Genomic DNA, 15,210 nt, shown 5'->3' on the forward strand with positions numbered 1-15,210 from the left:
CTGACTAAACATCGCATACACACACACTCGTCTACACACATCGTCGTTAATTTCTAACATGAGATTCATTCAGGTGACCTTTAACCCCCTGAGAGAGACTGGGAGGGAACAGATAATTTGACAGGAACATTTGACATGTCATTTTTTTGAGCTGTTGTTGTGATGGTCAACTTTTGAGTTGTTTTTAAATTTAAATCTTAATAGTTACAGAGGAGGGTGAGTGACAGCAAGTTTCTATAACTGACACGTAGGGTTCATATTTGAATTTCTCTAAACTCTTATTTTGAAAAAGTCGAGTTGATGGCTTGCAGCAGCAAAGTGTTTACAACAAAATTCAGAGTTGATTTTTATTCATGCATTGCGATGAAAATATTTCAAAGATATATCATTTATGTGTGTGTGTGTGTGTGCGCGCTTGAAAACTGTAAATATGATGGTGAAGTACACAACTTGAGTGCGGCATGGTTTGCTTACAAGTTTACAAGATGACGACAAACTGTGTTGTAAATAATATCGTGCTACTGAAACTGCGACAAGACTCATTATGCTTTGTGTTGTTTGTTCAAAATGTATTTATTGATGATTATCAGGAGAACAACAAAAGTAGAGACGAGAACAAACACACCTTATATATTTACGTGTTGAAAGGGAGATATTTCTATTTTTGAACTGCGTTATAAGTGATGTTATTTATTTAAAGTGGACTATTTAACCGTGACATATTTATTTACCAAGACTTTATATCAGCTCTTTATGAATAAACATGAGTTCAGTTTGACGCTGCATTCAAGTGACGTGGGAAATCTTGTGGGAAATAGGTTTCTTATATAATTGAAAATATACACGACTGCAGTTAGCATTGTTAGCTAGCATAGCATTCAGTTAAAAACTTTATTTTAACAGTTTCTGTCAATGAAATGCGGATGATTTAACAAGTATTACTTTCAAAAAAGTAAATAAATCATGTTTACTTGTCTCGTCTCTTCCCTGCTTGAGACCTTGACTCCTGCAGGACAGACATAAACCATGATTCACTTTTAAGAAATTATTCTCGGCTAGCTCAATAGCTAACCGTCTTTGACTCTCCCACCTGACTGGAGTGCGGTATCAAGTCTGAACTGACTCGTCGGTCAAGGGCTACGTTTACATCTCAAAGCTCCACCTCAACAACAGCGAGATGAAGAACCAGAACATCTTTCTTCTGGCACATGAATCCATGAATGTGACAAATGCTCCTGGAGAAACGCATGTATATACGCTTTGTTACTAATGTGAAAAAAATGATCAACTCTACATTATGACTTTATTTTGTAAATTTGTCCTCGTCATACGTACGTCCTTCATGTCGGCCTCATCCATCTCAACTGAAAACTATGTTTTGAGGATCTACGATGAGCCTCGAACTTTCATCATCTGTTGGACATGTTCAGAGAAATGAGTGTATTTGTTCGGAACCATCACTGCTACACAATCATTACATTGTGTCAAACATCACGTTTCTGGCGTGTGTTTGCCATTCTTTCCATTAACACTTTCAGGAGGAAATGCTGTCGTAGTGTTTCACCTAAACTACTTGTTTAACCTGAAAATATGTGTTGAACTGGTTTCCTAGCAGACTTTTGGACCCAATGTTTCCATACATCAACGCAGTTTTTGAGTTAAGAACATTTTAAAAACAGGTGTAAACAAGAGATCAAATCATCTTGGTTATTCTTAAAGCAAAACTGGCCCCAATTAAAAAGTGGATAACGGAAGATGGCGCTGAACAGTCGTTCATTTGTAATCAATGGTTGACATTGATGACTAATGTAATATATTGGAATATAACGGTCGACTTTCTTCACGTCGTATCATGATGCGTCGACGCCGCCTTGCTCAGTCGTTCACTGCCAGACTCTTGATCTGATATCAGTTGTACGTACAAGGTTCCTCTTCTTGAACCTGACATGAAAGTTATAGTCAGGTCTTTTCTCATCGCCATCCTGCCTGCTGCCATTTTGTTTTGTACGGCGCAACTGTTTGTAAATGAATGAAACTGAAAATGCACAACTGTCTTTGTATCGTTTGTTAAAGAAAAAATAAATTTCCTGCGACCAAACTAAACTGTTGTGGAAACTGTATTTATTGTTGTTCCCTCAAAACCTTCTAGCCACCTTCACACAGGACCGCATCCTTGGATAGTCTCTGTCCGTGGTCATAAATCTTCAGACCCACTTCTGCTGATCCTGGTCCTCCATGTTTATCATCCAGAATCACCTGCAAACACACAGAGTCAAAGATCTAGAGGAGAGTGTAGCAGCTGAGACGTGTCAAAGCAGACCACGAACCGTGGTGGAGTCACAGCGCCCCCGGGTGGTTATCATTCAAACTGCAGTTTTAATCCTAACCGTAACGGACAAACCTGCTTTGATGCTTGCCCTTCATCTTCTGGATATCCTGCGCGCTCAGGATCAACATGCCGTTCTTGAAGCGACCCATATGACCCGTGGGAGCGGATCCAGAACCAGACGACACCTTCCTGTCTCTGTTGACGGATAGACACTGGTCAAGGAGCTGCTGGTTTAAATCCAGCCTCTGCTCGTGACTGAACCTCACCTCGGGATCTTCTTCTTCTTCCGCTTCTTCCTCAGGTCCTGCAGAGAATTAAATTGTTACAGAGAGTTGATAAAATAAATCAGATTTTGAGCTGCAGTCGTACTGTGTCGACTTCTTCTCTGGACTTTTGCTTCTTCTCTTTGATCTGCTCCTGAAGAACCTTGTAGTTGGTGAACTGTTTCTTTGGAGGCTGAAAAATAAAGTCAGAAGGTGAATGGACAGTTAACTATAGTTTAAATGAAGCGAAAATCTTGTGAGAACAACAATAGACAATAATAAGAGAAGAAAAGTGTTTAGAAAAGATTTTCAGTTTTTCTTTAAAATTGTTGATGGTGTTTAGGTTCAATATTTTACATTTGTAATTGTGTTGTATTTTCTTTAACTTCACTATCTCTGCCTTCTATATTGATGTTTTTCTACTTGATAAAACACATTCTGTTAAAGTTAATAACATTTACCTACAGTTTTCCTTCTTCCAAAAATGTATTTTTCGAATTTTATTTTTTATGATTTTTTTGTTCATGCGTTCACACAAAATTAACATGCTTGAATATTGTGAACTAGCCTCTCTAACCATCTGAATTGTGAACTTTAAGAGAAATGTATATTCATTATGATTGTGAGATAGTTGTCATTGTTATCCTGGATCTGCAGGGTAACAATGCATTTACAGCACATGTATACTTATTATAACCACAACTCAACTGGCTAACTTTAAAAAACAGTATTACTCGAGCTCCGAGCATGATCGCCCGGTCCTGTTCGAACACTCGCTGCTGCTCCTTCTTGTAGCCTGTGATACCGAACCGATGGACCTCCAGTCGAGCCTGAACACACACATACACACGTTCAAAGACAGTTTTCTTGTCCCTTTCATATCGTTTCATATGTATAAGTCTTACCGTCTCTAAGGTGAGATCTTCATGCTGATCGCTCGTCGCTGCTGTAGCTTCTGTCGTCTGTATCTGCTGACAAGATGCCGACAAATTGCCGTCAACTCTAGCTGGTGTTGCTGAAGCTATCTAGACTAAAGGACTATCTTGAATCATCGGTGGAATAAAGTGCACTTTTAAGCGTCTAACTCAAGGGAGAACTCACCGGTGTTTGATCCGTTTCCTGCTGCTGTTTGGTCCTCTGTCTCTTAGTGGGGTCCTGGAAGGTTACAACCTCCACTTGGCGCTGCTGGACCGATGGAGCTGAACAAGACAAAGAACAGGAGGTTATGTACGATATTCACCGTCAGTTCTAAACTTTTACCTGTCGGTGCAGTTGTGTGTGTCTGTGTGGGTGTCTGTTCTCCATCAGTGACACCTTTGCTGAAGATGTCGTCAGCTGCAGGTAGAGCTTCATCCCTCTCTTCATCACATTGTTTACGTTTTCTTTTCTTTTGCTTCTTTTGAGATCCGTTTCCTGCCAAAACCGAATATAACAATATATATATATATATATATATACACAAAACAATATAATAATAATAGCAACATATAATATATTCACACATTTATATATTTACCAAATTAACACGCAATGCGTTTTTCTGCTTTGATTTCTAATCTGAATAGAAATCATTTTTGTTCTTATTAATGTGAACTCTCCTTGGAATACAATAGTCTTGGAAAATAAGATCTTAAATGATCGGTTCACTGGTTAACACTATGTTTGAACAGGACTGTTGGCATTAAAACACATTTGATATTAAATCAACACTTAAATTGCTGTGAAGATACGTTAAGAGAAACAAAACGAAAACAAACGCCAATACATGGTGCTAGCTCAGAAGCTAACTAGCATACAAGCAGCCAAACTCACCAAAGTCGTATAATTGATCCAGAACTCGCTCCAGAAACAGTCCATCTTCATCGACGCCTCCTACATTGTTCCCGTCCATCTTTTCTTGTTTGGGTCTTAAAGGATCGGCAAATATGAAATGGGGCTTCACGATGTCAACAAACACATGTGGAACCGGGACCGAGGCGCCGTTGAGCCTCTCGGCTGCCGTAGTTCCACCGGGTCAGCCGGTGAACACGGAAGTTGATAGCTCACGCCCATGTGAAAACTCCACGACCGCTGCTACTTGTTTGACAAGTGGAACACATTGAAACGTTTTATTGGATGCAGCGACAGTGAGTTTTTGTTTTAAAATGTCGTCGACATCTGTTTACTCGGTGAGTCCTCATCCTGGTCAGTAGCTTAGCAGCCGAGCTAACTGTGCAGATGTTGCTAATAAATGGATCAATAATAGTTAATTTATTCTTAATTGAAGCAAATGCATCGTCGAGTAGCAACATACGTGATAGTTCTTTGCTTGTAAACTTTGTTATTAAAACTTAAAATACAAATCAAGTTCCAGTAGTTCGAATGTTCAAACGTATTATATTGCTTTTACTATTATTTTTTATACCATTAACCTTGTCAACTATTCAACACTTTAGTTTCTTCTCTATACTCTGAGTCTGTGGACTGTTTACACGTTTTTTCCCCATAATTTGTCAGGAAAACTCATGGATTGTGTGCAAATACAACGAGTTCACAGGCGAAATGAGAAATTGCTCGTGTTGAATTTTGGTTGGCTCGTAGCTAAAACAGTTGAGGGTTCCAATCCCTGCTCAGGTTATGTTTGTTTCGTTGTGTTTCTGAGCAAGATACTGAAACCATTATTGCTCCTAATGGTGAGCCTGCACGCTGCGTCTCAGCCTACTCCCACCAGTGTGAGATGGTGTGCTTAAATGGATGATTTAGTGTACAGCACCTCGCGTGCTGAAAAAGCAGAGATAACCTTGTATAAGTAAGAACCATTATATATTTATTAGGGCTGTGTATGGGAAAGAATCTGGCGATGCAATACGATGTATTGCGACACAGAATTATTAAAGGTATATTTGAGTTTTGTCTGAGTATTTGACTCTGGTGTTGGAGAATTTACAGACCACATGACTCTTGACGAAGTCGTAACTGCTTTCCTTTGTTTTGAAACCAAAATATGTCCAAACATCAGCTTTTAAAGCTGCTGGAGTCACTGTATCTTCTCAGTCATCAGATCTTATGGGATTTCAATGTTCACTTAGCTGCGTAGGACCTAATGGGTGCTGCCACCTAGAGGCTGTACGTTTAATTTCAACAGAAAAACGAAAAAAGCAAAACTATGGTAATGGGTTAGAATATGATTTGCAAAAGAATACAAACATGTCTCTGTCGAATATCGATACAGTATCGGGGAAAAAAACATTGTGATATTTCGCAATATAATTTTTCTAACGCACGTACCGTTTATTAAGTCTTGGTAAAACCTGATAACCTGGTTCAGGTTCACATTGTACGTGTTGCTAGCGAGTTCACACCTTGACTCAACTTCGAATTTCTCTGCACGTCCAAACAGCATCCAGATCCCATGTTGAAGAAAAGAGACGACTTCGAGGACATGTTGGAGGAGCGGAGGAACTCCAGCGACCTTCGTTACGCCCTCAGGTGCTACACGCCAGTGCTTTATAAAGACGTGACTCCCTGCAGCGCAGACCAGCTGAAAGAGGTGGTGCTTCAGTCCGATCAGGTCCGCTTCATCATCCACCAGGTACCAGGTCGTCACACACCAAACTGACCATGTCAAAGGGTGCTTTAGAAAGATGTGTGTGCTTGATTCAGGTTTACACAGAGACGGGCAGCTCAATGGATGAGGTCAAGGCCGAAGCCTCCGCCATCCTGGAGGAGATGGCTCACCGACAGCAGCTCAGCACCGTCCGCTTCTTTGCCTTCGCTCTCAGTAAAGTCTTCAAGACGTTGTTCAGGAGCATCTGTATCAACGAGGAGGGCATCCAGAGAGTGAGTGCCGACCTCATCGCACTCCAGACAGCCTCTGACCTGTGATCTCTCCAGCTTCAGCAGGCCGTCCAGGATCACCCCGTGGTCCTGCTGCCCAGCCACCGCAGCTACATGGACTTCCTGCTGATGTCGTACATCCTCTACACCTACGATCTCCCTCTGCCAGTCATAGCCGCCGGCATGGGTGAGTCCTTTAATCAGGTGATACTGGCAAAATAAATAATCTTCAAATCTGGATTTGGATCTAAAATCTCAACAATAATAGTTGTGGATTTAAACGTGTCACTCATGGTTTATGAATATTTCCTCTTCCAATTTACTAGCACTGTCTCAAGATGTATGCTGTATAAATGAAAGTATTGATCTCAGTCTGGAACCCTCAACCAACTGTAGTCATGTCAGGATGTTCCAGTTCTCTCAGAGGTAATAGCAGCACAACCTCCTGTTCTTGTCGCCAGACTTCATGGGGATGAAGATCCTAGGCGAGATGCTTCGGATGTCCGGAGCGTTCTTCATCCGACGCTCCTTCGGCGGAGACAAACTGTACTGGGCTGTCTTCTCCGAGTACGTCCGGACCATGTTGAAGGTCTGCACCACACGCCTGGTATCAGTTTTGTCGACACACTCGCCCTTGTTTGTGAAGGACAACAACATGAACAAAGTGAACAGGATCGTGTTTTTATTGCTTGGACTCTTTTACACTTTTAGATCTGCTGTTTTGGCCTTTAATTGGACCTCTTAGTTTAGTGAGCAATGACTCAAGTAAAAGTCCATTGCAAATGAAATACTGGAGTCCTGTCCAGGGTGTCCCCTGCCTCCCGCCCTATGATACTGGGATAGGCTCCAGTCTCCCAGCGACCCCAGTAAGGGATTAAGCGGTAGACAATGAATGAATTAATGATATTGTGGCCAAGTCTGGACAAGATCCACTGTGGTAGTGATGTGAAGACCCTTGTATCAAACTAGTCCACTAGGACCTCGCCTCCTATACCTGATTTCATATTTCTGTCCTGCCAGAATGGATCTGCACCCATTGAATTCTTCCTCGAGGGGACGAGGAGTCGAACAGCCAAGTCGTTGACGCCCAAATTAGGTATTTTAAGTCTCTAAAGATTTGTGTGTGTTTGTCTCTATGTTGAGTTTTAAAAGTATGTATTTTTAACTGCGTGTTGTTTTAATTGTTTAAGCGCTTTGTGACCCTGGTCTAGAAAGGCGTTTTACAAATGATTATTACGTACTTCTGAGAACACATTTTGAAAACTTCTTCATGCCAAGAACTAGTAAACACTCTTGAGAGTGCAGACCTCCACCGATCCACCCGTTAATAAGCAGATTGGAAACTCTTTTACCCAATGTTTTTGCCTCACATTTATTGGATTTTAAAAGTGTTATTTATGTGGTACTCAAATGCACAACATATCTGATACTGCACCACAGACAGTGACCGATCTTGAAGTATTTACGGATACGGCTCAGTGAAGGACATTTAAATTCGTTACAGGGCACATTTCATACACTGGCTGTCAAGTGATCAAGTAATAAAATAAAGCTAAATATGTAAAAATATTTATTTTAAACAACTTTTACTATTTCAAAATGTCATATAAAATCACATATTTTCCAATTTCAAATCTTCACTTAAATCTTTTTGAGAGACAATAAATACTCACAACAACAAAAGCAAAGGAGAAAACTCCAAAACTGGACTCACTGTAGTAACACTCCCCAACACTAGAGGGCAGTGGCAGAGCTAAAACTTGGATAAAACTTTCTTCGTTTTTTTCGGAATCACCAAACTCTGAAATAAAAACCATGTAATCATATTCAGAGACAAAGATAAATTGCAAACATTCAAACAGACTTATATGAGGAGTCATCTGTATCTTGGTCAGGACTGCTGAACATCGTCGTGGATCCGTTCCTCAAGGGGGAAGTCTATGACGTCAGCCTAGTTCCGGTCAGCATCACGTACGAGCGAACCCTGGAGGAGGCGCTGTACGCCAGAGAGCTCCTGGGGGTCCCCAAACCGAAGGAGTCCACCTCTGTGAGCATCATCATCACAGTCACCAGAGCCCGGGTGTTCTATACAATCTGTTCCTCCATCTGTCCTGCAGGGTCTGTTCAAAGCCCGGACCATTCTCGGGGAAGACTATGGCAGCATCCACGTGTACTTTGGTCAGCCCGTGTCGGTCCGGGATTTGGCAGAAGGTCGAGTGGACCGGAGTCAGTTCAACCTGCTGCCGAGGTACTGCCCCGAGTCCTGTGGTTTAGACCCGTTGTCTGTGAGCACCAAACTCATTCTGCTTCCAGACACATTCCAAGGAAGCCCAGCGAGGGGACCCAAGGCTTTGTCAACGACGTGGCCTACAGGCTGGTCAGGGCACAGGAGGAGAACATGGTTCTGAAGCCCTGGGTCCTCATGGCCTCGCTGCTGCTGCAGAACCAGGAGCAGGACATCAGTCTGGACCAGCTGACGACAGACGCCGTGTGGCTCAGAGATCTGTCCCGGCAGTACGGAGCGTTCCTGCACTGGCCCGGTACAGAATCAGATCAGAACCTCGACTGATGGATACACACAAACACACAGAGAAGAGCGTGCGCACTAAGAGAGACTCATTTTGTCGTGACAATCACCTTCAGATCACACGTCTCCAGCCGAGGTGGTCTCGTCCAGTCTGACCCTGCACAGAAGTCTCCTGAGTGTCTCCGACAGGAGAGTGAGGCTGGCTCTGGATCAAGGTTCGTAATTGTCTTCAGGTCCGGATATTCTGACTCCAGAACTTGGAGTCTACTCAGGTCATTCTTGTCTGCTCTCCATCAGGTCCAGGAGCAGCTCAATCCCCTGGGACACCAGAAGAGGCGCTGCTGAGCCGAGCGTTGGTGGTGCTCTCCTGCGCCTCCTACAGGAACCAAGTGCTGCACATCTTTCTCAGACCCGCTCTGCTCGCCATGGCTGTCCAGAGCGCTGCCTCCTCGCTGAAACGTAAGCCCGCCCCCCCTGCTGACTCTGACATCCAATCACGTTTTGTTCTTCTCCAGAGGACGTCTTCAATAGCTTCAACTTCCTGAGGAACATCTTCTCTAATGAGTTCGTCCTGTGTCCCGGAGCTGCTGTGCAGGTCAGGACCTGCTGCTTGAGGTCCTTGCTCCCTCACCACCTGGTCTCTCTCTGTGCAGGACTTCGAGGAGGCCTGCTACCTTCTCATGAAGACCGGAGCGCTGCACGAGTCCAAGCACAACCTCCTCGCAGCAGAGGGAGGAGAGAAGACACTGAGCTTCTTGTGCAGCATGTTGGAGCCCTTTGTGCGGGGATACCAGGTGACACACACACACACACACACACACACACACACACACACACACACACACACACACACACACACACACACACACACACACACACACACACACACACACACACACACACACACACACACACACACACACACACACACACACACACGCACACAAATAAAGTGAGTGATTAAAACTCACACAGAGTGACAAATAAAAACATGCACGCACACATATAAAGTGACAAATCTAAATATACATGTATATACACACACATATAAAGTGACAAATCAGAATACAAACATACAAATACACGCACACACACGTATAAAGTAACAATTAAAAAATACACACACGCACACACATATATAAAGTGACAAATCAAAACACACACACACACGCATATAAAGTGATGTGTGACAAATCACAAACGCACTCACACAAACACACACAAATTAAGTGACGAATAAACATGCATAAACACACACACACACACACACATGCGCACACATACACATATACAGGTACATTTCAAAAAATTAGAATATCATGAAAAAGTTCAATATCTTTTGTTACTCATTTCTGATTATGAAACTAATATATTATATAGATTACACATAGAGTAAAACATTTGAAACATTTATTTCTTGAAATTTGATGATTGTGGCTTATATGTAATGATGTATGTAATCGAAATTCAGTGTCTCAGAAAATAAGAAAATTTCACATAAGATCAATAAAAACATGATATTTTAAACAGAAATGTCAGGCTTCTGAAAAGTATGGTCATTTCCATGCACTCAATACTGGGTTAAGCCTCCTTTTGCATGAATTACTGCATCAATGCAGCGTGGCATGGAAGCCATCAGTATGTTGCACTGCTCAGGTGTAATGAAGATGAGAGACACCAGGCCCTACAATGCAGATGGACCTGAAGGCTGCTATCAAAGCAACCTGGGCTTCATTACACCTGAGCAGTGCCACATACTGATGGCTTACATAATGCATATGTAAAGTGACACATTACACAAACACACATTCACACATATGTAAGTGACAAATGAGAACACACAGAGTGACGAATAAAAACACTTACACACATGTATAAAGTGACCAATAAAAACAAAAACTGACACACGGAAATACACACGCATGTATAAAGTGACATATAAACACAAACAAATACAGATTGAGAAACATAAACACACGCACAATCACAAATAGAAACGCCAACACAACTGCACACATACAGAGGTCAGTCGCGTGTTCTCTTCAACTTTACATGACGACTCACTCTGTACGGTCTATGTGTGTGTGTGTGTGTGTGGAGGTGGTGTGCAGGTTCCTCTGTGAGGAGGCCTCAGACTCTCTGACCGAGAAGCTCTTCGTCCCGTCTGTCCGACAGTCCATCATCACACTCCTCCTGTCAGGTAAGTCTCGTGTCGACTGTCGAACTGTCGAGTGTCGAGGTCTTCACATGTTTCCCGCAGGTGGTCTCAGACACGTGGAGGTTCTGTCGTCGGACCTGCAGAAGAACTGTCTCGCGGCTCTGCTCAGACTCGGCGCCGTGAGCAAACTAAAGGGGTAACTACTGTCTGCCGGAGCCAGGAGAGGGACGTGAAGCTTGACCTCTATTTGTTTCTTACAGAAGCGGAGGGTCCAGGTTAAAGGTCGACAAGGTCAAGGTTAACTCACTGGAGGACACTCTGGGTAAGAACCTGCTGCTCGTGTTCAAACCTCGCTCTTGAGGAGCAGATGTTATTGTCCACTGCTGATGATGTCACTGGTCGTATCTGTTCAGGAGGAAAACTGCCCACTCAGAAATCTGCTCTCTCTCACCTTTGACGCCCCCTCCTGGTGGAGCTGAGAAGTGTTTCTACTGTGACCCGAGCTATGCAAGTGTCCCCTGGGGAGACCAGACGCTGTCTTGGTCTTCCAGTGAGCGTCTGACCTCAGCGAGTGTGTTTGTGTGTGTCTCTTTATTCAAGCTTGAACTTTGCAACACTCTTAACATTATTTAAAATCTTTTTTTTACTATTTAAAAAAGGAGTTTCAGTCCAGTTGTCTAGAGTCTAGACTATCTTGAACTTTATAAAGTGACGAGCAGGATGGAGTTTGTCGAGGCTGTCGCACGTCAACGCAGTCGCACTTTTGCTGCATTTAGAACGACTCAAAGAAGGTTGTGAATCCACCGATGATGTCATCAGTATCTTAAAACCAAAATGATCAACTCCTTGTTGATAAAATATTTCATCGTCCACCTGTTTGTTAACATTTTCATTGACTTAACATTTAAATATTTACAGATGCCATTTATAGTGAAGTTTATATTCAAGAGAAAAAATCCCAACTTGTGCACTTGATAAAAAAATCTATTTTTATATGTTTTCTCTTAGAATACACAACTTCTGCACAAGAGAAACTTGATTTATTAAATTTGCCAAATGATCAGGTTTCAGTTTCTTCCGTTGCCCCGTCGGCTCGTCTGATGTCCCCGTGTCAAAGATGTCAAATGACAGTGGCCAATAATCTGCAGTGTTTTGTTGTTGTTTGTTACTCGTTAATAAAACATTGACAACTAAACATGTTAGTGCCTCCTTTTGACCGCTAGATGTCCTCCTCGCATCACTCTTTCATAAATGAGCACAAACAACGACGTCCTCGCGCACACATACACACAGACACACGCACACACATCGTACATAAACACATCCATGTTTTACTTTTATTCACGCAAACACGCATGGATTGAAACATATTTTTTAAATTGTAATTTTGTCCAAAGACACTAAACGCACTTTTAACCTTGAGTCTATCTTTGCTGTTAAAATGACTTCGAAATGACATATTTTAGCTCCTGTGACGTCACTTTTAAGAACTCTGTTGATAGAAAGCGAGTTCCATACACTACTCACACAACTCTACACACACAATCCCCGGAGTGTCAGTCGACTGTCAGCCCAGTCCCTGGTGCTCCACACTGACGGCAACATCAGCACTTTATCGGTGACAAACGGCACTGTCTCACACACACACACGCACACACACACTGCAGTAACCAACTCAAATCGATGGGAACGTTTTAAAGTGAAAAGTGTAGGATGTTATTTTTGAGTTTCTGCAGCATATGTGTAACAGAATTGGACTCACTGCAGTAACACTCCCAAACACTGGAGGGCAGTGGCAGAGCTAAAACTCTGATAAAAACTTTATTCGTTTTTTCGGCATGAGCAGGTTCAGCGACCGTTACATCCGCTTCAAACGTTGGATGTGTGAACGCTATAATGGTCAGGAGAGAAGAAGAAGACCACAGCCATGACAACCAACAATCAAGCGTTTGATGACTTCAATCAAGCACAACCTGGAGTTAGCGGCGATTGCTTGCTAGCTAGGATATTGTATCAGCCAACGAAACCACGATATCATGCTGGAGAATCCTATTTTGTTGAACGAACGCTAACATTAACATTGTCCAGTAATACCCTTTGTCTTCAACTTCCCGACCTCCTTGTACACTTTTTTTTATTCATTTCAAGTTATTCCATCAAACACCCACTGGATGCGTTCATCGGCCACTAGACTCAATGAGGTCTGGATCTCGTAACAACTTATCTCACAGTAGAGCTGTGTCTTAAATGGCATACTTGCGTACTTAAACTTAGTATTTTTAGTGCATAAGTGCCTCTCAATTCTTAGTATGTGAAATGTAGTGCTCCATGCACACTAAATTGTCACTAAAACATCCGGAAAACCGAGTATGGATTGATGGACACTTTCTACACTAAACGGCTCCATCTTAATGACGTTGACGTTGTAAACGGAAGTTACGTCAAATATATATATATATATCTATAAAGGGTCACAGCGTATTATTTTATATATATATATATATATATATATATATATATACTTACAGGTGCATTTTCAGCAGCAGTAGAAGGATGACACGTCTCGGTGCTGATACCGGCGTAAATATCTCGCAAATATTTAGTTTCTCATATTTCTTGATCTAAACAAAACGTGCTGCCAGCAGGTGTCGATAGTGTTCCTACAGCTGGTCGAAATTGTCATTAAATAGTAGTAGAAGAAGAAGCTGTCGCGTCATTTCCGGTTAGTGCGTAGCAGCAGTGTTTGATTTGAGACACACTATCTGACGAGAATTTGTTACTAGTTAGTACGTACACTATCTTGATGCATACTAACCGCCAGTGCGGTGAGTAGAGAAGTATGCCATTTGAGACACAGCACAGTACTCCTACGTTTGTTAAAAATGGTTTGTTTCTTTTCAACTAACTCTTTGACCAATCAGTGGATCGGTCGATGTCAGATCTTCAGTACCAACTCGTAGAGCAGGTACCAAAGAAAGTACCTGCTTCGTGGTACCATGCTGTTGACCATGCAACACAAGTTGAGTCGAGCTAAAGGGAACTAGTGGAAGATATGATCATAATCTCAGGTTCTACAAATTGGTGCAAAGCCCTCTAACTGCTTCGCCTTGGGTTTAAATCAATAGCGAAGTGGGTAGAGGGCGAGCACCAAATGAAGTAGAACGGATGTTAGACCCGCCAAGTGTACGTCACCCTTGTGACCCTTTATCAACACGTATATTTGTGTTTATATATTTCACTAAGATTAGTTTCCGACGCGAAACACAGATTAACTTCCAAGTCGGATTTTGTATAATCTTCTCCAATATGTCCCTCAAGACGTCTTCGCAGCTGGTGGAGTTGGGGGGACGAGCAGCGGCGCGGGACGTTGAAGGATGTGAGCGCGAGGCGGACCGGACCTGAGCGAACACTCGAAAATGCTGCGAGTGTTCAGCAGCCGCGGCTCAGATGGATGAAGTTTGCCTCGCGATAAATCAAACTCTTATTAACCCGCAGCAGAGAGAGGGCAAGGGGGGGAGACAGAAGGAGAGAGAGAGAGAGAGAGGGGGAGGAAGGAAGGAAGGAAGGAGGGCAGTTTAATAAAAGAGAAAACAGTAACAACACGTTTTTGATTTGTTTGTCCATTAGGAGAGAAATTAGTCTCGGCAGGAGACGGAAATAAAGCTAACGTGAGTCATCGACCTTCGTCTTCCTGGAGACGTTGAAATAAGTCTGTGATTGTCTGATGTCACTTTATCAACAACAACACCCTCACATTACAACATGGACGCCCAAAACATACATGATCGGAAAACTTGTATAAACACCACATTAATATTATAAAGCAATCTCTGTATTTATGTTGTTTACTTACAAATGTTGACTTTTTTTTTAACTTTTCACCTAATGTATTAACACACAAACACGGACAATTCAAGCTCCTGTGATGACGTCACAACAGGGAGAATTAAATTGGTCACACCTTTTTTTTTCCCAAAAGGACCCAACAAGAGGGCGGGTGGGGGCTCTTGCCCGGAGAGTCTGAGACGCTGCAGCCGGCTCTGCTGGAGACACAGTCCTCGAACACAGGAGGAAGTTTGACTCGCAGTGTCTCGAACCTGGACTACAAAGATGGAGT

The 15,210-nt window shown here is 42.6% G+C and overlaps 2 protein-coding genes across 3 annotated transcripts; one reads left to right on the forward strand and one right to left on the reverse strand.

The window, feature by feature from the left end:
• Positions 1-2,104: 2,104 nt before the first annotated feature.
• On the reverse strand, positions 2,105-4,580 carry fsaf1 (40S small subunit processome assembly factor 1). 2 transcript variants are annotated; one of them, XM_087806481.1, is made up of 9 exons: positions 4,405-4,580; positions 3,853-4,005; positions 3,694-3,791; positions 3,498-3,560; positions 3,327-3,422; positions 2,699-2,785; positions 2,596-2,633; positions 2,402-2,524; positions 2,105-2,256 (listed from the first exon to the last, which is right to left on the reverse strand). In XM_087806481.1, exons 1-9 carry the CDS (start codon positions 4,481-4,483, stop codon positions 2,253-2,255), a joined length of 741 nt encoding a protein of 246 aa, XP_087662607.1. In that variant the 5' UTR covers positions 4,484-4,580; the 3' UTR covers positions 2,105-2,252. The 2 variants fall into 2 exon arrangements, with proteins under 2 accessions (XP_087662607.1, XP_087662606.1); XM_087806480.1 differs by having other exon boundaries at positions 3,498-3,563.
• Positions 4,581-4,610: 30 nt separating this feature from the next.
• On the forward strand, positions 4,611-12,278 carry gnpat (glyceronephosphate O-acyltransferase). The gene is made up of 17 exons (XM_087806478.1): positions 4,611-4,760; positions 5,972-6,163; positions 6,235-6,411; positions 6,466-6,595; positions 6,870-6,997; positions 7,429-7,504; positions 8,304-8,455; positions 8,526-8,656; positions 8,722-8,948; positions 9,052-9,150; positions 9,233-9,394; positions 9,451-9,530; positions 9,589-9,729; positions 11,036-11,135; positions 11,196-11,289; positions 11,354-11,415; positions 11,507-12,278. The coding sequence occupies exons 1-17, from the start codon at positions 4,737-4,739 to the stop codon at positions 11,548-11,550; spliced, it is 2,019 nt and encodes a 672-aa protein (XP_087662604.1). The 5' UTR covers positions 4,611-4,736; the 3' UTR covers positions 11,551-12,278.
• Positions 12,279-15,210: the final 2,932 nt, after the last annotated feature.

This window comes from Callionymus lyra, chromosome 13, assembly GCF_982586985.1.
Source record: "Callionymus lyra chromosome 13, fCalLyr1.hap1.1, whole genome shotgun sequence".
Classification (NCBI taxonomy): domain Eukaryota; kingdom Metazoa; phylum Chordata; class Actinopteri; order Syngnathiformes; family Callionymidae; genus Callionymus; species Callionymus lyra.